Here is a 25,328-nt window from a genome sequence, read left to right as displayed (position 1 = left end):
CATACACAGAAAAACGCCCACATGGGACACAGAGCACTCCACACGCATGCACTCTACTTCCCACCTGTGAGCGGGAAACTGGCTAAGACACACAGCCTGCCTGCCCACCAGCGCTCCCCTCATCTCCTCTGTGCCGTCCAGCACTGTGTTGAGTCACCTGAAAACTTAATTAGGCTTTAAGTGAGGACCTTCACTCCACACCTCATTTGAGTCTCTGCTTCCTTAAAAACGTATGAGTGACAAGAGAGGCCACTTCCTTTTGCAGTCCTCCTTACCTAAAGGCCAAAGAGCAATCCTGTGTACCCAGCAAAGCAAGAAGAGAACAGAAAACAACACTGCACTGCCCGAGACAGCCCTCTTAACCCGAGTTACTGGTCCACAGCACGTGCTGCTCAGCGGAGAGCAGCCGGCACAGCGTGGCCTGTCTCAAGGAGCAGCAGCGTCATTAGATAATAACCTGACCTCCGAGTCCTTTGAAGATAGCACTGTCTAATACATAATTTCTAGGAGTCAGAGCCAAGTGCATGTGAGGGGACAGAGGACAGCAATACTACTGAACAGGACAACCGGCAGATAAGAAGTCCAATGTGGATATGCACCTTTGGTCTGAAAGGAGGAGATGCAGCTAGAAGGGTCCTAGCCATCAACAGCCTGCTCTACACACATCACCTGAAACATGCACAGCTAGACCCTGAATCAGTGATTACAAACTCATTTTCTTTTTTTTTTAAAGTGCATATCTTTCTTTTAGACATTACTACTCTGAACATAAGAGCTGTGGCAACCTATGGACACATTAACCCAAGAAAAACACACTACAAGTCAACTTCCTTGGCCAAGATGACATGCCATCAAAAATAAACCAAATCAAGCAAAAAATGAGTGGATGGAACTGATGTTTCAGTTGTCACCTGAATCCTTTCACAGCTGCTGGCTTGTGAGACAAAACATACAACATAGCAGGTGCAGCTGTAGAACACGCCGCTGCAGTTCAGTACATCTCAAAACACCGCTGGAAGCATGTCTTCCAGGGCATGAGTATGTGTCAGCTGGGTGACTCACCATTTTAAGAAAAGACACTACTACCAATCTTAGTCCTGAATAGGAAAGCAAAAAATTTTATCTGATCCTGAGATCCTAAAAGGCAAAGCTATTCAAGTGCTAAATCATGTCACAATTGCACACTAGAATTTGCTGTTAGTCACATATTTCCCCCAAACATCACAACAGACCTGTGAAAAAGTTAGACATAATCTAGGATTAGTATCACCAATTGTTTATAAAGTGAAACTATATTTAACACAAAGTCATGCAATACGTACTAATGATGGAAGTCTTGATGATCTATCCTTAAGAGCACCATACTGGATTTCAGGAAAAGGTGAAAGTTGGTTTTATTTCCAAAATCAGAAATATAAAGGGGGGAGGGGAAGCAACATTTATAGTTATGAAAAATCCAGCACTACTTTAAACGTCCCAAATTATTAAACATAACAGTTGTGACATCTGAATTAAAGAATACTCTCCCCCTCACTCTTTCCTAGTATAGGTTATTGTTAAACTATATGTACAAGAAAAACTGCATGTTCTCATTCAAAACCAGAATGTATAATCAGTAATGTTCAGATGATTCACCCCAGTACGCTACAGCACAAAACACCCAAGGAAGCCTTTAGACACAGGCATTAAGCATCCTAAAGGTCTGTGACCATCATTGTCCATCACGTGAAACGTGGCAAAAGCAAGTCATGGAGAAGCAATGAAGCAGGAACACACAGCTAGTATAATGAAACTTACCAAAAAAGCAACAAACAAAAAACCGAAAGACAAAAAACAACTGCAGCATTAAAATGGGGAGAGTTCCCTTGGATCTGCTTATGCACACACTTGGAAAACAACCCTTCTCAAGAACTTTCCCTATGAAACATAGTGAACAAAGCTAGAAACTTGGTGAGAGCAAAGTGTGGAATGGATAGTATACATATAAAAGTGGCATGAAATATAAATAAAAGAAAATAGATATAAAATTTATGACAAGACCAGAAAAACCATATTCCCTGTAGTGTCTTTAAGAAAGTAATACGTTTAGCACCACATGTCAACTTCAAGAAACCAAATTAAATAGTAACTAACTACTCAGATTTGTGCTTTCCTAATTTTTTAAGCATTCTAGTGAGATTTTTTAAGCAGTCTTGCCCAGAAGAGCAATGTATAAAGCAAAAGCAATGAATAAGCTCCTCAGGTAGTTTGGTAAAAATATTTTTCTTTTGCAACTCTTATACCCATTTAGGATTTTAGGGAACACTATTTAGAAACCTGATCTAAAGTAATGTTTTTCTAAATGTGGACTGCAACTCATTAGTAGTTCATAAAGTCAATTTATGGGTGCAACCAACATTAAGAAAATACAAAATACTAGAGTAGATCACGTACAGTACATATTATTTTTGTAAAATTTGTTTCTGTATTTTTTATATACTTCTATACATACAAAAACAGGCACATCTCTGGGTATGTATATTGGATTAGAGTGTAAAATGTATTCCTGTCATAGAGGCTGCAATTTTAAAAAGCCTAAAATACACTAGAAGATAAAATTTAAAAGTGTAGTTCTAATAAAGCATTAAAATAATATTTCAGACAGGACAAAGGTTTCAATTCATGCTTAATGAGATGATCATTCACAAAAAATATTGCAGAAATTCCCCAAAATGTATTTCATAAGTATAAGGCTAAGTGGTATAATTTTACCACTGGCAAAATTAAATTTGGTGAAAATGATATTGCAATAAATACTAACAGGTACTGAAGCAAAATATCTGCATTTGCATACTTTCCTTGTATTATCATGAAAACAGAATATAAAGTGTTACTACCATGTGTAAAAAAAATCTTTTTTATCCAAAATTTTCTAAAATGCCTAATGGTGTGCATTTGGTGGTAAATGATGTGTGTGGTCAAGTCACTGTGGTGAATGACACTTCACTGAAAATAAAGTTCCCTCTCTATGAAAGTTTCACCTGCGACTTCTCTAACAAAATATCTTTTTTGTTTAAAAAAAAAAAAACAAAAACCATGACCAAAACATGTATTACTCAAATCACACATTCCTGCATATAAACTATTCCATCCTCCAAAAAGGTAAGTTCATTGAAGGAATCAGTCTTAGTTCTCATCCTCTCTGGAACATCTGATCTTCTGCAAAAGCATAAGATTTAACAAGTTGAACTGAAAATGATCTATTTTGATTTTCTTTTCCCAAAATATAATGCAGAGTGCAGATAGTTTTATTATATTTATCTACTCATTCAGCTGCGCTGTGAGGCTTGCAGGATCTTAGTTCCTCGACCAGGGATGGAATCAGGGCCCCAGCATTGGAAGAGTGGAGTTCTAACCACTGGACCGCCAGGGAATTCCCTCAGTTTTAAAAACTGCTGAATCTGATAGGAAAATCCACAACTTGGACATCCCAATCACTACTACTGGTTGTACACCCAGTGAACAAAAAGGATCCTCCAGTATGTGACAGTTGGTATTTAAGTTGTTTAAAAACAAATGATTCATCAAAGAAGGGAGAACTGAAAATATTAAAGGCTCTAGCTAAACAAAATATTTCCAGACTTGCTATTATAAAAAGTATTAAAAAGGAGGCTACAGAAACAAAAGTTCGGCAAGTGTCTGTTTCTGTGGGAATGGACCTATTGCTCAAGTCCCCGGGGCGCTGTGAGTCAACAGTGAATGCGCAGTACTAACGCTGCACATTTCCCTGGGCTACACGCCACGAGGTCTTCACTTCTGGTGTACGGGCTTGGCTCCAATGTGTCCCTGTAACATCCTTCGATGGGTTCTTCCACGGAATTAAACAGTGTAGGAGTAAATGACAGAATAAAAAATTCCAAGCATGTTAAAATTAAATTCATTAAAATTATACTAAAGCCATTGATACATAAATAGGAACTAATAAAAAACAACAGTAAAGCTCTCCACCAGTGAAAACTGTGATGTATCCCTACCACTCTGATTCAAGATCACCTCATTTTCTAATTTCGGATCTCTTCCTTATAGTCTTCTTGTATTTCAATATATAAAAGCATGACAAAGCAGTCAGTCAGATTTTTTTTTTTTTAAAGGTAGATTGCTTTTTAAAGAAGCACTGTTTCAATTCTAAACTCAGGGCTTTGATTTAATCTTCCTTCCCCAAACCTACCATCTTGAACCATCTTGAACTATCTCTGCTCTATTTTTATACAGAATGTCTATAGCATTGATACCATCTCTAGCCCCACATAGCTTCAGGCAGGACACTTTTCAAAGAAAGCAGTTAAGTGGACAAAAGGAGAGATCAAAGTCCGAAGAATGTGGCATAAAACCATAAACACATCTTCCTCATATCCAAGTACTGCTGATGTTCATGTACCCAATACAAGGTCCAAAAGTCTTAGACTTTTTAATATACAGCTCATAAGTTTAAAAAAATAACTAGAAAAGAAATACCAAACCCCCAAATAATATAGCAAACCCCAATAAAATTTAGGTCAGGGTTTTAAGCCATAACATATATTTTTACAGAGAACACAAGTTGTCTACATTTTTGGTATAATGTAGATGGTAAAGTTATTCTAAAAAGCAATAATCTGATGAAAATTTAAAACTCCCAAAATTATCAAGTTAGAAAAAAAGAAAAAAACTTAAACTATATTTCTTTTATACTGTGTTATTAGTAAGCTTTCATTTCAAATCAGACATTTCTAAGAAAGTCTAAAAACTTAAATATTCTAAATGTATACTCACAGTAGTACTGAAGTCTCTACAAGGTAAAAATTTTACTAATCTTGAAGTTCACAGACTGCTTTTTAAAAATATTAGGAGTTTTACTTTTTGCTACATAATAGCAAATTTTCATAACTACCATAATGAAATAAAATACTATTTGAGTTCCAGTTATATCTTAAATTTATTTAATGATGTAATTTCCATGAAATGAAAATCAATCTCATTTTGTAGACACTGAGTAAACAATTCCTTATTTAATTGCAGATTTATTTTTTGTTTACAGATTTGTTTTAAAAACAAATTAGGTCGAACTTGGATGGCTTTACCATTAGGTTAAACTAATATGTAAGTTTCCATGCAAATTTACAAATAACCAGCTTGAAGACTGTGAACTTCACACTATGAACATTATAATAAGTCATATATTTTTCAAGAAGAGGTGAGATGGGATTATTTTCAAAGCCCTCCAAGCTCAACTTTTAAGTTTTTGTTAACTCCCTGTGAGGAAAAAAAGCACCAAAATCTCTCCAGGGAGAAGCATGACAAATTTATTATCTTAAAGCTCTTTTCCTTTAAAATCATTCTTAAACCACTAATTTCTATAAAGGCTTTTTAATATTCTTATAAATCTAAACTTTTATAATCAACCAAAATGTTTATGATTCAAGTACTAGCTTACTAATTTACTTCAAAAAGACAGTAGATTACATTCACCAATAAGAAATATAACCACTCTTGGGACCAACTATACGTTCAGAAAACATCATCTTGCCTGTCATTCAATTTAGTGCATATGCATGTGCAAAATTTATGGGAAAAAGCTGCACTCAGCCAATATGCAACAGATTTTAGCAAAAGGAAAATTATCTAAAAAATAAAATATGGTCTTAAGAATGTAAGTGAATTAAAAAAAAAAAGAAATATAACCAGAGTAAAAGACTATTTAAGAATGCAAACATATCAATAACTAGTATACCAGAACACACTGTTTAATACAGCGTATTTTCAAGATAGGAAAAAAATACAAGATAGGAACATTATACAAGACAGGAAGAAAACGAGACCTGGAGATATTAACAAATACAGATCTTAACAAGAATAGAATTTTACTGATGAAAAAATCTAGATATGAGCACATATACTATATTAACAATGTACAAATTAAAAGCACTGCTCTAAGACTTAAAACACAATTCATTATGAATAGAGATCAGCTTTTTTGGCACAATATGCAAGCCTTTAATAAGCAATTTCTCATTTATTTTGATTTACAATGATGTACACTAAATACTTGAGACAAACTACAGAATATTAATCAAAATATTGAAGCATGATCATTTCTATAAATATGGTAAGACAGGCATTTTGAAAATCAGAAGTTCAATTTTTCCACTGAATAAAACTATAATTAGTCACCCATGCCCCCAAATAATAAATTTTATTAAAAAAATGATTATTTAAAAAAAATCTGAAAGTAGGAAAAATCTGAAAGTTAGAACCATGCAGGTGTTATTTTATAAAATCAATCTTATTTTGTGATGATTTTCCAAAATCAAAAGTCCTTTTATAGAAAAAAAAGTAGATATACATGTTAATAGACAAAAATATTTATTATTTTAGAATTGATTTACTTATAGCAATAATTTGAGAGAAAAATATCACTTTCCAATGAAAAGAACTTTGCCAATATTTTATTTTTTATTTTTTTAGAAAAGACAAAGGGATAGCTTTGCTATTAGGGTGTAAACAACTTAAAATACCAACCCTGTGACTGCCAAGACTTCGAATGGACAGTGCCTCCTCAACTCCCTGATAAGATAAAAACAAACAGTAAAGGCGTGTGAGGGACTGCAGCAGCTGGTGAGGAAAAGCATCAGAGGCAAGTCTGCAGGTCATTACAAACCAGAGAAGGACGATGATGACTGGGTCTGTGGGAGTGCCTGGCCCTTTCCGACTCTTCCTGGGGAAGGAGAAAGTACAGGGACAGTTAATCACTGAGCAGACGGCTGTCTATCAGAACTGAGCACAGAGGTGAGTTTCCTCAGAGCCGAGCTGGGGCAGTCACGTCCCTCAGTTGCAAGGGAAGTAGAAATCATCTTAGCAATGTTTTCATTTGAACAAGTGTATGTATGCTGGCCATTTGTAGAATGTACTCTATATATTGTACTCTATATTGACCAAGAGAGCTCAATATACCAACATAAAAATAAGTAAGTATACTTAACCAACAGAAATTGAGGTCAGCATTAAAAGCAGACTTTGATCTATTTATGATGTTAGTTTATGCAAGGCAGGAAGAAATGTTTATTATAGATGTAGTTTATGGTAAAAATGTATTCTTTTAAAGAGGTTTGGGTTATAATTTTGTGCTCATTGCAAAAATTTTTTTTCTTTTACCACTCTAACTGGAAAAGTAAAGAACAACTAAATGAAATAGCCCCTGACTGTGTACAGTTAATATGAAAAACTACTTATAATTAGGGGAAACTGAGTAAATACTTTAGAGGTGATAAAGTTGCTTCAGAAGTTATGCCTTATGAAGATTGTGAAAAAAAAACACACAAAAAAATCCAATTAACTAAAAGTAATACTAATTTTTTTCCATATTCAGCTATTAGTACTGTGGCATTAAGTACTAAGTCATGTGAAATTAAATGACTAGTCCCTAGAACCTTATCAACTGTAAGAAGCTTCTGATCTTTCAGAATTTCAAAGTTTGGAGTGTCAATTCGCATTGACTAAGAATCTACACACAACTGGCCAACTGGGTTCACAGCTAATCGACACCGCTTTCCCCAAAATGCACCAAAACTTCAACACCCCATGACAATGCAGCATGATCATCATGCAGATGGAATAATTAGATGTGGCTATGCCTGATCATTCATCGTGAATCCAGCAACAGTAATTCAACAGAAACACCACAATTTAATCCTTTGTTTTGGTCATGATCTTTGAATACAATTTCAAAAAACGCCTGGTTGTCATCTGTCGTGTACATTGATGCATTTGATCAAATCTGTTCAGAAGTCTGTTTATATGTACCAGGATGATTCAATAATTCAATATTCAACATGGTGTTCTGATCTTTAAGAATTCATCACTGATTCACAGTTTTGTTATGTAATAGATACATGTAATCTGTAAGAAGCCAAGCAAGTTTCTTTCCTCTCTTTGATTATCAGGTGATGTATCACAAAACTTTGGGGGGCATGAGTGTTAGCCCAGCAGGGTAGGTACAGCTTACTAAGTGGTAACAAGTTCTAGGCTAGTTAGCTTTGTTAGTTTAAGTTAATTCCATGTGCCCGCTCCTAGTGTTATTTGGGGTACCAGGGTGACATATCAATACAAGGTCTAATGTTCAGTCTTCTCTTTATTCTATCCTTTCTTTTCATTCCACCTACCACACAGGAGCACTTTTAAAAACCTGTCTCTAAAGAGCACATCCCATTAAACATGCAGCAAAGACAGATGAATTCATATTTATCCTTAATTATGCCTATTATAAAAATTACTCTAAATAACAACAGAGTAAGTATTGGAGTATCTCTAGATTTACACAGCTTTCTTTTTAGCACCATTTGGAAAAAATGACCTAATGAGTTCAGAAAACTACAGAATAAAATGTAAGCCCATATAGGCTGGGAGAAATTAGGAGAAATTTTTAATATAGGAAGACTCTTCCTTCTAGTAGTCGATAACCTGTTTGTCTATGCATTATTTATTATAAATTTATTAGTAATTCATATTTTACACTGTGACGATCACATGCCAACTTCTATAAGTTTATAGACAGAAAGCAGCCAGAAAGGCAAGGATAAGAAGAGGAAAAATCAGTTTGAAGGAAGTGCCAGAAGGGGTTGGAATGTTAATTATTCTATCTGAAACTAAACCCCACCTTCGCTGCCTGTCCAAATCCTACCTATTATTTAAGACTTGGACACCTGCATTTTAAACCCTAACCCAAACTGCTCCTTTTGATGTAAGAATTAAATATTAGACTTTTAACATAGGTTTTTCTTATTTAATGCTTTGATCTGCCCTAAGATATTAAAATCCTAGGCAATTTAATTTGAGAATTATAATACATAATTATAAGAAGAAATTAATATTTCCACTTTTGCAATTAAGAATTATTTCTCTTAACTCATGCAAAAATATTCTTAAGACATTATCAGTAATATTAAGCCAGTTACATGCAGAAGACACTTGAATAAAAAAATAAGCTAGCTTTAATAACAAGAAAGGACAGATTCCACTCCAAAATAACAAACACATACATGAGGACTTGCTTAATTTTAAGTAACCAAACATCTTTTTTCTCTCTTTTCTAAAATATCACAATGAGACGTATGATGAAGCTTTAAAATTTGTAGGTAAATACAATCATAAATATTTAAATTCTAGTTATACCTTAAAATGCTATTCTAGAAGGGATTTGCTTATGAAAGTTGCTTGTTAAGCAGCAATTAAACAGTGGTTCTTAACCTCTTAGGGATCACAGACTCCTTTTGAGAATCTGATGATAAAAATTCCTGTGACCATTTCATATGAAAACATACACACACTCAAAACCTGGCATGAGATGTTCTTACCCCATCCCTCAAGCCTATCCAGACACCAAGCTAAGAACCCCTGCAATCAGAGGCAGCTAGGGCACTTGTCAACACTGAAAAAAGCTCAAATTTAGGAATGACTCACAGTAACTCAAACATTACTGGGTGCAATTTGCTCTTGCAGCTAACAAATTTGGGAGTGACAGTGTAAGACTTGAAAGGAAACTGAGAGAACTAACAAAATAAAGGCAATTTTCAGAGGGGATGAAAGAATGATTTGGTTCATCTTTCTATGAAGAACCTGATGATATAGCTTTTTAAAAAAGAGAGAAATGAAGAAAGGGGCAGGGGAGAAGGTGGGATGGAGAGGGGTGGACAAATTTTAGGGACAGAAGAACAGATCCACAGAGCGAAAACACATTCATTTACTCAATCTTTCTTGGTCAGGAGCATTTATGAGATGAGCGTGAGGCTGTAACTACAACAAAAATGGCTGGACTCCAAGCACACATTTGGTCCACTACAGGCAGAAGAGACACTCGCTGACCTTTAGGTTCAAACATGACAAACACTCCTACTTGGCAAATGATTAGTCAATGTTTTACTTTGAGATTGCATATTTCAGCAACTGATCACAACATGCAGGGCAGGCAATTCTGGCCTACCAGCCACTTCTGAATCTGTCCCCATTTCCGATCAAAGGAATGATGAGAGTGCTACAAATGCAAAAGTTTCACAAACTCAAGTTTCCAACATACTGTCTGCTATGGAAAGTCTTAAATTAGTCACATACATTTGTCCTGCAAGGCAATGATTGTTAATTCAAAGTTACACATTCAAAATACACAACATACTAAGCTAAATATGTTCAGTCTGCAGCTAAGAGAACTACAAATAAAACAAACCTAATAAAAAAAAAAAACAAAAAAACAACAAACCTAATAACTCTATTCTTATAGTTCACTACAATTTTAGGAGTATGAAAGACAACGCATTGTATTGTAACATTTCATCTCAAGCCAAGAACTGCATTCAATATTTGAAGCTACGAGGTAAAAAAAAAAAAATTAGCAATACATTAACTGCTTTTGGCTTTGTTTTTGAGCTGTGACAATATGGACTCTATATACATCTCTTTAACTCATTAACAGAAAATTCACCACAAACCCCAAAATAAAGTGTTTAATATTGCCCTGCAGCTTTATCCCCCCTATGAACTAAAACATCAGAAATGTTTTTTATGGGAATTTTCAAAGTCAGGTCAATGTCAGAAGGAAAGAGTAAAAAAGAGTATTTGTTTTCTTTTTAAAGCAGCCCAATTTCTATATGTCTAGTTAGCAATTTTTCTTTTTTTTTTTTTGCTTTTCTCACTGATAATTAGAACAGATGGAAATGTATTAGCGATACAAAAGTGTAACGTAAAACCAATCATAATCCCACCATAGATAAACCAAAGTACTGAGAGTAATTACTTCTTTCCAGTAGTTTTTGATCTATATATGGATACTAGTTTTTGTAACACAAGACTGGAGTCCTAAAAGTGCTACAATTGTGGGTTTTTTTCCATTTCTTTTATGAATATTTTCCTCCATTATTAAGTATGTTTACAAACTATAAGGTTGTTTCACAGAGTTTAACTATGTAGTTAAGCTACATAGCTTAACTATGTATTTATCATAACACAGTAAAACTTCTAGGACATTTAGGACTACAGTAAATAATCCTGTCATCTCTAAGCCTTTTTCGGCTATTACAAGGACTTATAACACAACAGTAACTTATGACAAGAGGTATATAGGTGTCTGCTGTTACGATTTCAAACAAATATTGCACTTAACTTGCTGACACAGAATGGCTCGTTAAAACACATACATCAGGTTACTCTATTCCCAGTATTTCAAAAGGAACCAGGTTTACTTCAGAAGGAAACTAGCCACGTACTGATCTGGGGGGGGGAAATAACACAAAATCCGGGTTATTTTCCCCAATTACCTCTTTCTGCTGCCGCTCCAGTTCTCTCATGCGGATATCTCTTGCTTCAGCCCGGGCTGCCCGTTTTGCTGCCAGTCTTGCCTCTGCCTGCAAAGCAACAGAAAGACTGAGCTTTATTTAAAAACCAGTGGTTCCAGCACCACCCCTCAAGACCAGCTTGGAGGATAGAGAGTCAAAAAGAGTGGGGACACGGCGTTGTCCACCAGCAGCCTGACGACCTCTTCGGTTTACATCCCCTCACCCCCTCCATAACTCACTTCTTTTTCTAGTCCCAGAGTCTCCTGAAATCTGGGCCTTTATGCACAACTGTCTGACTTGATAACATACTCAAAACATTTCACACTGTCCATTGTAGGTTTCTCCAAACTTGCTTTTTCCAGAATTTCTTTCCCCATCAGTTTAATTATACAAATTAGAAATGGCAGGGCTGGCCCCTATTTCACTGTGAGCATCGCCAATATTCACTCTCCTGTCAATTCTTGACCAACTCTTGGGTTGACTTGACAACCCAAGCTGTCAACTCTTGGGTTGAGTTTCCCTCTAACCCATCTCGTTTTCTTTATGCTCACTATTCCTGTTTATTTCAGGAACTCTTCCTCTCTTTCTCTCTGCGATAATAATTGACAAGCCATCAGATTCACCACTTAAAAACATACAATTCAGTGGGTTTTTAAGTATATTCACAAAGTCGCACAATTATCATTACCATCTAATGATACTTTCATCACCCCAAAAGGAAAACCTGTACCCATTAGTCGTAATTTCCCATTACCCAACCCCAGCCCTTGGCAACCACTGGTCTACTTTCTGTCTCTATGAATCTGCCTCTTCTGGACACAGCATATAAATGAAATCATATAATAAGAACTCTATCTCTTAGACACTGCAACTGCCTCCAAATCCGTCTACCTGACTCCAGACTTGACTCTACAATTCATCATCTATGTGGTTACATGACTGCCAGTCTGCCTTACAAAACACATTTCTGATCAAATCAATCACTCTGCTCTGTAAAATACTCTAGGGGCTCCCCCTTACTCATCGTTAAAGCAAAAATTCCACAGACCAGCACAAAGAGGGAGAAAGGAATGGCAACCCACTCCAGTATTCTTGCCTGGAAAATCCCACGGACGGAGGAGCCTGGTAGGCTACAGTCCATGGGGTTGCTAAGAGTCGGACATGATTGAGCAACTTCACTTTCACTTTTCCTTTCATGCATTGGAGAAGGAAATGGCAGCCCACTCTAATGTTCTTGCCTGGAGAATCCCAGGGACGGGGAAGACTGGTGGGCTGCCGTCTATGGGGTCACACAGAGTCAGACACGACTGAAGCGACTTAGCAGCAGCAGCACAAAGAGAAGACAGGAGACGAAGAGCAAAAACAGAGAGAAGGTTTCTCCCAGTCAGTTCTCTGCCTTTTGTCCCCCAGTTGGCCCCAGCTTCACCAGCTGCATCCACCCACCTCCATTCCTGGACTCCATCTCCTGGGCTGGGAGGTTCAGCCTCTCTTCACAGAAGACTGTTTGCTGGCAGGAGGTAGTCTCCCTTCTCTCTCAATTCAGCGACCACACTACTTTCTATTAAGAGTTCCTCCAGGCCCTCTGTCACAGAGAATGCCCTATGCACATGTCCCTACTGTGACTTCTTACACAGTGTTAAATGTATTATATGGTATTAAAATTACATGCTTCTGTCACCCTGTAACTTTCATGCCTCGGTGTCTGCTAAACAAACAAGAGATTTCCAGGCCATGGGCCGGTGTATCAAGGAAATGAGACAACAAAACAGCTTGATGTACCATATGAAACTAAAAAAAATCTCTGTGGTTTCTCTGGGAGTGCTTTCCTGGCTTCTTGGCTGGATTGTAACTCTGATTCAGAGTCCTCCTCTGATAAGGACAGTAGCTGCCGCTTCTCCTGTTGTGATAATATTTGTGCCCTAGTCTCACAGTAGGAGGGCCTCCCAGCGGGCACAGCGGTAAAGAACCCACCTGCCAATGCAGGAGACAGAAGAGACGCGGGTTCCATCCTCGGGTCAGGAAGATCCCCTGGAGTAGGGGCAAGGATACTGGGGTACATGGGAAATCCCACGGACAGAGGGGCCCGGCGGGCTACGTACATGGGGTCACAAAGAGTTGGACACAACTGAGCAACTGAGCCTGCAGGCACTCTCAGACTAAGAAGAGATTCAGCCAAGGTTTAGAAGGATCTCCTGTGTGTAAGCACTATACTGAGTGCAAAAAATACAGAATAGGACATGCCATTTCTGCCTAAAGACTTCACAGTCTAGCCGAGAGAGAGAAACACACTGCTTAAAGGAAGGACGCCTGCAGGAAGGGGCAGTGGGTTTTGCCAGGCAAGGTCACAGTAGGCCTCTAAGAAGCATAGACAGTGTAAGAATTACTAGTTATTCAACCATCTCAATTTTGGCATTTTCCTAGTCAGTTTTATATGTGTTTTAGTAGCAAAAACCCTGCAAAGTGAATTGCAATCTACCATCCTTAAGCTCTCACACCATCATCTCCAGAGCACTTAGTTTTCTCACATGAATTTTCCAATGGCCTCTATCTTTAAACACCTATACTCAGACTTCCCTGGTGGTCCAGTGGATAGGAACTCACGGGGCAATGCAGGGGACACGGGTTCAGGCCCTGGTCAGGGAAGATTCCACATGCTGCGGGGAAATTACACCCAGGCACCACAGGTACTGAAGGCTGCACGCCTAGAGCTGATGCTCCCCAAGAGAAGCCGCTGCAATGAGAAGCCCTCACACCGTAACGAGGAGCAGCACCAGCTCCCTGCAACTAGAGAAAGCCCACTCAGCAACGAAGTGACCCAGCGCGGCCAAATAATTAAGTAGTTACTTTAAAAATAAGCCTACACTCTCCACCTTCTTTTCCCCTCTATGAATGATCACCACGTTCTTACCAGAATGTGTATTTTACAGAAAAAGACTTCAAGGCTAAGTTATGCTTCAGCACATAATAAATACATCTACACTTGCAGCCTCCCTTAGAAATATATCAAGAATGCTGATTTAATCCTTCTGATATCTGTGGCCAATTCTGCAGGCACATCTATTCTAAAATGGGAGTTCTCTAACCAAACAGAATTATAGGTAATCGAAATTTATTCTCTAATAGTACAACCTCTTGCACAACAAAAGGGAAGGGACCTAACTGCCGTACAACAGAAAGACCACGGGTGTCAGGGCCACAAACACACCCTCCTCTTTGCTGCTCAGCCAACTCTAAGCAAAACTCGGATGTTACCTCCCTTGGAGATGGTATTAAATAGAGCAAGCTTTAAGAAGATAAAGAGGTTTCAAAACTACTTTATCTGTTTCTTTTTTATACATTGCTTCCAGGTTCCTGATGGTAGGAATAGCAAGGGGCTAACAACCAATGGTCACTCCAATCTGGTAAGACAGGATGTGTACTCTATTCTTATACTGATACATTTTTACATTTTTTTTTTAAATTATGAAAGTATAACAACACATTTATAGGAGACTTGGAAAACATAGAACAAAATTACATATAGTTCCACTATATATTACAAGCATTTTAAGTAAATTAGGATTTTTAGTTGGACTTTCAAAATCAAATTCTCAAAAATTAATAAAATACATAGAAAAGTAGAAAGATATAATAGACCTGAAAAGCACCGTGAACCAATCCAACATAATTAGGATTTATACAATTTTCAGACAATAGCAGGATACAAATTCTATTCAAATTCCCATAGATTATAAACCAGGAGACACTGGAACATATCCAGGGACATAAAACAAGGTGCAAAAATTTCCTGGTCTAAAGGTATTTAAATCATATACCTTTATGATATCATATATATATCATATGATATATATGATATATTATATCATATATATGAAATCATATATACCTCTTAACACTGTGGAATTGTTAGAAATCAATATCAAAAACATTTGAAATTAACCCACATATTTCCAAGTGCAATGTGACATTTACCAAGACAGATCTTTGACTCAGCCACTGAAAGCCTCAGTAAAGTTACAAGACAAGAAAAACACAGAGCACGACTGCAAAGAAAGCCTTTAAATGAGAAATTAGTATCAAAACGAGAACTTAATGTCAAAGATGCTTAAAAAAACCCATGTATATGGAAATTAAATGTCCACTTAAATGAGTGTATACAAGAAGTCATAACAAATAAAGTTAGAAAATATGTGTAATAGAATAAAAATGAAAAGACATTTATCAGAATTTGCTGCATTCCGCTAATGCTGCTCAATGCAACTAAATATAATGTGAAATTTTAAATAAGGTATGAAAACAAATAATAGATCCTAGCATAAAATTTTGTAAGATTTGAATAAAACCTGTACTTTAGTTAATAATACTGTGAAGTGAAGTGAAAGTCACTCGGTCGTGTCCAACTCTTTGCGATCCCATGGACTATACAGGCCATGGAATTCTCCAGGCCAGAATAATGGAGTGGGTAGCCTTTCCCTTCTCCAGGGGATCTTCCCAGCCCAGGCAGGTCTCCAGGACTGCAGGTGGATTCTTTACCAGCTGAGCCATAAGGGAAGCCCAAATAATACTGTATCATATGTTAATTTCATGTTTGTTTGTTTACAACAGTATTTTTTTATATTTTCAGAACTGGATTAGAAATTTCAAGTCTCATTCAAAATTGTTTTAAAAATCACTAAGATAATACGCTTTCTAGACTTTTACCCATAATACTAGATATACTGATGTATGTTTAAACAGTCAAATTATAGGTTCACAAACCACACTTCAAAGTAGCAACACCAGCACCTTCCCCTCAGGATACAATTGTGTCAAAGAGCTACCACAGATGAGTTTTAATCCACTCTCACAGATACAAAATAAAAAAGATAAAACAATAAAGGGCCACAAGGATTGAACTAAGTTCAAAACAAAGGTTGGTTAATAAAAATTAAACACAGAATCACCACTTGACCCAATAATTTCACTTCTGGGTACACACACAAAAGAACTGAAAGTAAAGACTCAAACAGACATACACCAAATGTTCACAGCAATATTACTCATAAGAGTCAAAACGTGTAACAACCCAAATGTCTATCAGCAGATGAATGGATAAAGAAAATGTACCTACATTTTCCTTACAATGGAATATTATGTATCCTTTAAAAGCAGGAAGCTCTGACTATATGCAACAACTTTGATGAATTTTGAAGACACTGCTGAGTGAAATAAGCCAGACACAAAAGGACAAATATTAAATGCTTCTGCTTATCTCAAGTTTCTAAAATAGTCAAATACCACAGGGATAGAAAGTAGAACAGTGATGCCCAGTGTGGGAAGAAGGGGATGGGAGTTGTTATTTTAATGGGTACAGAATTTTACTAAGGATGCTGAAAAAATTCTGAGGATGGCCAGTGGTCATGACTGCACAGCAGTTTAAATGTACTTAACATCACTGAATTGTACACTTGAAGATGATCAAAATGATTTCATGTTATGTTTATTTGACCACAAAGAAAGGTTAGTTAATTTAAAAGTCAGCATAAGATGTGAATGAAATCAGAAATATTCAGGAGCCTAAATCATTGAAGTATCTGTATAGCCTTTCGGCTGATATGACCTAAACTTTTAAGTAAGGTTAATAGGAAAATTCAGGAACTGGAAATTCAGGTTCAGAAATTACCAGTAAATCTAGTAAGCACTGGACCAGGTTTCTAAACATTATTCTGATTATTATGCTTTGAAATTTTGGACATATAAAAGCTGGTTAAAGGAAATAATTTATAATTGAATAGGTATAGAAATTTATTCTCCATAGAGCAGTGAAAATGAAAACACAAAAAAGAAAGATATATTTGCATAGAATTAAATCTTATTTCTCACTAAATGCTTGGGGCAAGTGGAAGAAAACATGGGCTTTGAATATCCTTGGAACAAATGCTCTAGATTGTGCTAAATTATAAACCTTCTAAACTCATTGAATGTTCACTTTATCACTCAACTAATAACTAGGAACCATGCAAAGGGAAACATGAGACCTAAACATGTATTACAGTTTGAATGCTTCTACCTTAGGGACTTCTCAACCATCAGAATTTTGTATTGTGTTGTTTTGGAATTTAAGAAAAGAAACATACATGAGATGCAATAAAAAGACAAATACAGCTGACCCTAGAACAACATGGGTTTGAATTTTGTGGATCCACTTATACATTAGGGAAATGCAAATCAAAACCACACTGAGATACCATTTCATACCCATGAGGATGGCTATAACAAAAACATTTTTTAAGTGGAAAATAACTAGTGTTGGTAATGATGTGGAGAAGTCAGAACACACCACTGGTGGAGAAGCAAAATGATTGCAGCTGCTACTGAAGATGTCTTAGGAACTCCTGAAAACATTAAACATAGTCCATCAGACCTAGCATCCACCTCTAGATACATACCTAGGGAAATGGAAACATGTGTCCACACGAAAGCCTGTACATAAGTGTTCACAGTAGTATCATGCGTAACAGCCTCCAACATGGAAACAACTGAAATGTTCAACTGATGAGTGGATAAAAAAGGTGGTTATCATCCATAGAATGGAGTATTATTCAGCTATGAAAAAGGAATGGAGTGCTGATACAGGTTACAGCATGGATGAACCCTAAAAACATCACGCCAAGTGAAAGAAGCCAGGCACAAAAGGCCACATCCTCCATGACTCCACTTATATGAAATGCCCACAACAGTCAGATCCAAAGCCAGAATGCGGACGACTGACTGCTGGGGGCTGGAGCAAGGGGGAGATGGACAGTGACTGCTGACTGGTGTGGTGTTTCTTTATGTGCAGACGAGACTTTCTGTAATTAGAAAGGGGCAGCGGTTGCTCATCCTTCTGAATACACTAAACACCACTAAAAACTGTATACTTTATTTTTTTTTATTTTTTTTTTTAAAACTGTATTCTTTAAAATGGTGAGTTTTATTGTATGTGAAGTACATCTCAATTAAAAAAGTTCTAATTGGATTTCTTTGGTGGTTTAGTGGTTAAGACTCCAGGTTTCCAAAGCAGGGGGCATGAGTTTGATTCCTGGTCAAGAAAGTTCCACATGCCACGTGGTGTGGCCAAAAAAAAAACAAAATTTTTTTTTAATAAATGAGAAATGCATAAAAATATAATGCTATGTTAAATAATAAAAGATATAAAATACCAACACATAAAATTCAATATATAAAATGGAAGAAAGGGAATCTTATGATTTCTTAAGTCTAGAAAATACCAGGCTAATTTTTTTTTAAATCAGATCTTTAGGAATATACATTATGAATTTCCAAGAAAAGGATAAAACAAACGCATTTCTCAGATTTACTTAACCACATTACTAAATAAACCGTAAGTAATTCTTCAAGGATCTTGCTCCAAGGAAGACAGTGGGGAAATAACGATCAAGCTCTGGCAACCCGATTCAAAATGTACTAATTTTGTAAAGGGGGGACCCTCACCTTTGCTCTTAATATTTATAAAACTGAACAGTGCTTTGAGAATGATCTTCATAGAATCAAAACTCAAACTTTCAAGATGACAGAAAAGATGAGACCTCACACTAATGTTACTACCATCATTTGAGCACTTAGCAAAGCTAGGTGGTTATTTTCCTTTAATTCACAAAGTAACCCCTTGAGGTACAGAAAGATGAAGTAATTTGCCTAATATCCCCTGGCCAGCAGGTACTGGAACTGAGATCCAGATCCTAAGAATCTGATTCCAGTTCACGCTCTTAACTATGTTGTCACAACTTATATCTTTATATGCCAAGTATAAGAACACACCCTTAGGCAAATAATAAAAGTTTACTTTGGATGAATTATCCTATGATTTTCAATTTAGCATAGACTCTTTTTTCTGTGAAAATGTACTATTCTGGTTCTCTTTTTTCTTTGACCAGGACTTTACACCAAATGTAGTCAATCTTCTTTTGTTACACACAGCCTTTCCTGTCGTTTTTTAACTCCCCATTTTCAACTATTGACCAATGAGAATGACTCAAATCTTACATCTTGGGCTCTGACCAAAATCAAGGCCTACATTTCTAACTGTTTGGTGGATCTCTTGTCATGCACTAAGAGTGAATAAAAGCAACCTCATCCCCATGAATACTCTCTGCTTCCCTATTTTTCAATCTCCAGAAGTGGAACCCTTGTTGAAAACTCAGCCTCAGGGATTCCTGCTTCTTAATCACACTTTCTTCACACTCGCCCTTGAGTCCAACCTTTGATTTTCCTTCCAAGCAGGCCCTTACCACTTTCACCTATGATACTGATTTTAACTTCACTTTCTCCGTTCCCACTCTCCTCCTATCCCTGTTATTCCATATTACACACTGTTAAATTCACCAAGAACTGACTCACTGGAAAAGACCCTGATGCTGGGAAAGATTGAAGGCAGGAGGAGAAGGGGATGACAGAGGATGAGATGGTTGGATGGCATCAATGACTCAATGGATATGAGTTTGAGCAAGCTTTGGGAGTTGGAGATGGACAGGGCAGCCTGGCGTGCTGCAGTCCATGGGGTCACAAAGAATCGGACACGACTGAGCGACTGAACTAACTAAATTCACCAATACCCAAAAGCACCCTTACACTGTTACAATTTTAAATTTGGATTCTGTCACTGCTTAGTCAAATAAACACAGGCAAATGGGCAAAAATGAACTCAGTGTGGCTCCCACTGGCATCCCAAATCAGAAACTCAACCAAGGCCAATCCTATTCTAAGTATCTGTCCTAAGGGTCTACAAGTAAAGCAGGATCTATCCCACCCAATGGACAGTGCCCTGTTTCCTTGGAATATAACCCCCATGTCAAATTTCACTATTCTAGGGGGAACAAAGTTATATTCATTAAAAAAAAAACAGTTTGAATTCATCATCCTAAGAGTCAAAGGCAGGAGTTTACTATACAGCTATATAACAAGGTAAATATATGTATAGACATGTAAAGTTATATAACAATGTACATATAAAACACAGACGGACGTGTCTATATATAGACACACACACCCTCCCTACTATGATGGGAACTCAACCCTCCCCAGGGACCTTGCCTCAACTATCTGATCGCTCTCCTGCCTGCACCCTCTCCCTCTATTGGTTTGTCCTTCTCATCCTAAGTAGGTTAAAAGCCTCTCCTATCTTTAATAAACAAACAAATGGGGAGTTCCCTGGCAGCCTAGTAGTGAGGATTCCGGGCTTTCACTGCCATGGCCCCGGTTCAGTCCCTGGCTGGGGAACTGAGATCCCATAAGCTGTGCAACCAACAGACAAACCGTCCCATCCCAGTTCGATTCTGTCTCATCTTCTCTTGGAGATGGACACAGGGCCAACTATTCTCTCACCTTCCTCCTGACTCTCTTCAAATGACTGCTTTCTGGCTTCTGCCCAAGTCATTTCAGAGAAACTGCTCACGCCAAAGTCACTCATGACCTCTGACTACCAAACCCAGTAGAATTTTTCTCTTCTTATCTTGCTTGTCCTTTCTGGATTTCCCATATCACTGCCACTCAGTTCCTTCTGAAACACTCCTCTCTGGGCTTTCTGCAATGCTTCTCTCTCCTGGTTTTCCTCTTGACTCCGTGATCTGTCTTCTTCAGAGTCCGACATGAGCTACCTCCTCAAACTTTAATGTAACCAAAGCTTCCAGACTTCATCTCACTCTCTTTACCCTATGTCCACCCTAAGTTCTCTCCCTGGGTGATAGTGAGAGTCTGCAAATCTCTGCGTCCAACAGAGACTTTTCTCTCTCCTGACCCAACTGGCTGTTAAACACTGGGCTGTCCCACTGGAACCTCAGATTCAAAGCATCACAAATGGAATTTACCATAGTGGTACTGAATGGAGCCAAATGCGGAATTGCCAGCCTGCGTGTACATCCGTAATGCGAAATCCACGCAACTGGCATGAGAAAGAAAAGGTGTGTGTGTGTGCGTGTCCCTCAGCTATGTCCAACTCTCTGCAACCCCAGGAAACCAGCCAAGCTTCTCTGTCCATGGGATTTCCCAGGCAAGAATACTGGAGTGGGTTACCATTTCCTTCTCCAGGGTATCTTCCTGACCCAGGGATCAAACCTCGGTCTCCTGCATTGCAGGTAGATTCTTTACCGTCTGAGTTATTTAGGGCTTTACAGACTATGCTTTAATTTCAAGAAATCTGAAATACAAAATTATACCAAGTGAAACTGTCAAAGAAAATGACTAATTCAGGTAGCTAGGTCTCAAGAGTTTACTGTGTTTAATTTTGTTTATTCTTCCATGACGCTCATGCCAAAAGAACACTGAAAGACAAGCTGAGACATAATATTTATTGTGTTGCTACGGTTTCCAAATTAACAAATAAAAGTCATTACTCAACTTCCTAGTAACTTCCCTTTAGTAGAAAATCTTGGGTACCATTTTTCTTAATTTGATCTTACAATATCAACTTTTTTTTTTTTTTTTAAGCTTTTGGTAGTTGAAAACCAAGTATATAAACTTTCCTGAGCATAAACAACAATATTAGATAAAATCTATGGAATTTTAACCCATTTTCTTCTGATGTCTAACAACTGTATCTTCCTTTTATTCAGAAATCTTCTGTCAGCAAAATATTCTTTTGGAATGAGAAGAAATTTAAGATTGCAGACTTTATTACTGAGGTTTGAATACAATCTAATAAATAAGATAGCACAGGAAAGCTGAAACTTTGGCTCAGCAATGACATGTCTTGCCAAAGGAAAATGTGATTCACAGTCCCAGCAGAAATACTTTGTGTGTGTCTTGGAGGCTGGGAGTAGAGGTTGCTAGTAATGGCTTTATATTTAGGATAATGATACTGTGCTATCTGAATTTTTTCTCCAAATGCCTGTAAGTCACAGAAATGGAGAAGATAATGACAATGAATTTTATACCAAACATATTTTAGTCACACTGACACAAAACTTCAGGCTCAGTAATCCTCCCTTAATTCTGGTTAGAGGGATAACTCCAGGAACAGTGAGACACCAAGAGTAACGCTGGCCATCACAGAGCCAGGGCTTTGGATTGCATGGGGAGGGGTGCCCCAATCACATCGGCCTCCTTCCTTTGCCTTAATTTCAGTGGGTAAATGGGGAAAAAAAATGAAGACAGGTGCATTCATGCACTAATGCCACTGGAAAGATTCCTAATTGACTAAAAGTGACAACTCTTTCAAAGCATTTGTCTAATAAAAACATTAAGTACAGGACTTCCCTGGTGGTCCAGTGGTTAAAGAATCCGCCTGCCAATGTAGAGGAAATGAGTTCCATGCCTGGTCTGGGAAGATCCCACAAGCCGCGGAGCAACTGACCCTGTGTGTGCCACCGCTGGGGCAGCCCATGCACCCACAGCCCGTGCTCTGCACCAAGAGAAGCCCCCGCAGGGGGAAGCCCGCGCCCCACCGAGAGCGGCTCCTGCTTGCCACCATCAGAGAACGCCCGAGCAGCAACAAAGACCCAGCACAGCAAAGACTAAAACAAAAAACCAGTGAGTACAAAGCGGCAGAATTTTTTAAGAAAACCCTTAACTGGGTAGAAATGGAAAGAAAAGCATTCATTTTTCATAACTCTGAAAAGTTGACTCATATTTTATAATCTTTTATAAATTTTGTGTACCACCACTGAGCATATTAAAGGTAATTTAAAGAAGAGTAATTCTGCCTTCTGTGGAAATACTTTTCAGACAAATCCAATTTGCACAGAACAATCTGAACCAAACACAAAAGGATGATGAAAGAAAGTGTCAACATTCGGAAGACTCGAGATCTGACCTGGAGTGCTTCAGGGCTCAGCCCAAGGAGTGACTACCCTCAACTCTACACTTTCTCTCTACACAATCTCATCCACAACTCATGATTTCAATCCCTTTCTACAGGTGCACAAGTCTCAGATGTGTATGTAGAGCCCAGACCTCTCCTTTGAGCTCCTGACCCAAACCCCCAAGCTGCTTATTCAAAATCTCCAGACACATTAAATACCACACAGCCTAACATAAATTTACAGTCTTCCCTCTGCAAACGTCCTCCCCACACTAACGCTGCCTACCATGCGACCGGATGCACAACCCCAAGCCTCCACCCCCGCTACCCAACCACTGCCGCTCACTGAGCACCTTCTCTGCCTCCATGCCAACCATCTCCCCTCATCGCCACAGTCGTCACTTTAGGCCAGGCCACCACGGGCTCCCATGACTCATCTCCCTGCAACCACTAAGGTCTCTTTCTGGTATTATTAATAACAGCATCTCCAACCCACAGGAAAGTCATCTTTTGAAGGCAGAAATCTGATCACGTCACATCCCTACACAAAATCCTTCATTGTCCCCCTTTCCTCTTTAGAACGCAGACCAAAATCATATCAGGGTTCTCAACCTAAGTCTTACTGACATTTGAACCAGAGAGTTCTTTCTTGTGGGGGAGCTGTCCTGGGCACTGTAGCATTTTTAGCAATATCCCTGACCTCTCCCCACAAATGCCAGTAGTGACAGGCAGAAATATCCTCACACGTTGCCCACCGTCTCCTGTGGGACAAAGCCACTCGCTGTTGAGAGCCGCCAGCCTACGTGATCTGGGTCCTGCCTGCCTCTCCAGCTACTCTCCTCCTCGCTGTCCACGTCACAGTCACAGTGATATCCTAGAGGCACAACAGTTAGGAGTGGAGGAGCCCAAGCGCACTTGTAAACCCGACCCCTTTCCCGCTATGTGACCTTGAGCAAGTTACCTCACTTCTCCATGCCTTGGATTCATCATGGATACAATGAGAACAGCAGACCACCCCACAGAGTTATCAAGAGGATTAAGTCTGTTTAAAGGATTCAGAACAGTGCCTGGTACATAATCAGAGCTCAGCAAAAGTTAGCTGGTGCTATTCCTTGAATTCTCCATATCTTTCAGCCTCAGAAGCTTGTCCCATGTTCTTCCCTCTGACTGTAAAGCTCTTCCTGGAATCTGACAGCTCCTCCTAAATCATTCCACTCCTTCTTCAAAACTCAACTGAAAGGGCGCTTCCTCAGGGAAGCCTTCCCAAAGCCGTCAAACATGTTAAGTCCCCCATCACACACTCATCAATAAAATCATTTACTGTTCACTCAAAGTACTTAGCACGGCTGTACATAAATATATTATTACATTTGCTCAATTTTAAGAATGCTACTGGTTGTGACATATACTGACAACCACAGCTTTCAAGACAGAAATTACAATATTAAATGCAGACATTAATTTTAGGGTCAATTTTTTCCTCTAGCATCTAAGCTCTATGAGGGAAGTGGTCACATTAGACCTTGTCCTGACCTAACACAGCACCTGTGAGAGTAGATGCTCAATAAACATTTACTAAATAAATGACATTCAAAATTCATGTTTCTTAAAAGCCCCACTTTATTCTTAAATGAAAAATGGTATTAATACCCATAATCATTATTGATTATGGAAATTCTTTGCATTTTAAAAAACTGCTATCCTTCACACCAGTTTTTTATCCTTAATTCAACACTGCCTAAAAATGAACAGATTATTAGAACAAAACAGCAAAACAACTATGAGAAAATCATTAACTCTATCAAGCTATCATGGCTGTTATTCCATAAAACAGTAACACTGGACAGTATTTTTTAAACTAAGCACAGTTCTTCCCTTTGTATCCTTCTTCTCAGGCTGCTAATTCATAATCAAATTTCTGGTTCTCATTACTAGGTGGCTGGAATCTACCATTTTAGGCAGCAAAATAATAAAATCCAAGCAACTATTCATCATCAGATAAATGGATAAAGAAAATGCAATATATACATACAATGGACTATCATTTATCCATAAAAGGAGGAATTAAGTTCTTTAAAATGGAAGAAAAAGAGGAATGAAGTTCTGACACTTGCTACAACATGGATGAATCTTGAAGACATTATGCTAAGGCATTAAGCCAGACACAAGAGGACAAATATTGTATAATTCCAATTACATGAAATATCTAGAAT

At 37.9% G+C, this 25,328-nt stretch overlaps 1 protein-coding gene across 24 annotated transcripts in view; it reads right to left on the bottom strand.

Moving 5' to 3' along the window:
- Positions 1 to 25,328, bottom strand: part of LRRFIP2 (LRR binding FLII interacting protein 2) — a 110,182-nt gene that overhangs the window by 52,379 nt on the left and 32,475 nt on the right. For 10 of the 24 annotated variants that reach the window (XM_043885726.1, XM_043885731.1, XM_043885737.1 and 7 more), the window contains exons 3-7: positions 11,322 to 11,408; positions 9,995 to 10,045; positions 6,677 to 6,733; positions 6,538 to 6,582; positions 1,323 to 1,364 (exon numbers count right to left, since the gene is read on the bottom strand). In XM_043885726.1, the coding sequence (XP_043741661.1) occupies positions 1,323 to 1,364; positions 6,538 to 6,582; positions 6,677 to 6,733; positions 9,995 to 10,045; positions 11,322 to 11,408 (282 nt within the window). The remainder of the gene's footprint in view (positions 1 to 1,322; positions 1,365 to 6,537; positions 6,583 to 6,676; positions 6,734 to 9,994; positions 10,046 to 11,321; positions 11,409 to 25,328) is intronic. The other 14 variants (XM_043885746.1, XM_043885748.1, XM_043885743.1 and 11 more) reach the window with 5 other exon arrangements.

Source organism: Cervus elaphus, chromosome 24, assembly GCF_910594005.1.
Source record: "Cervus elaphus chromosome 24, mCerEla1.1, whole genome shotgun sequence".
NCBI lineage: Eukaryota > Metazoa > Chordata > Mammalia > Artiodactyla > Cervidae > Cervus > Cervus elaphus.
Note: the sequence above shows the minus strand (reverse complement) of the source record. Positions and strands in the feature narration are given on the sequence as shown.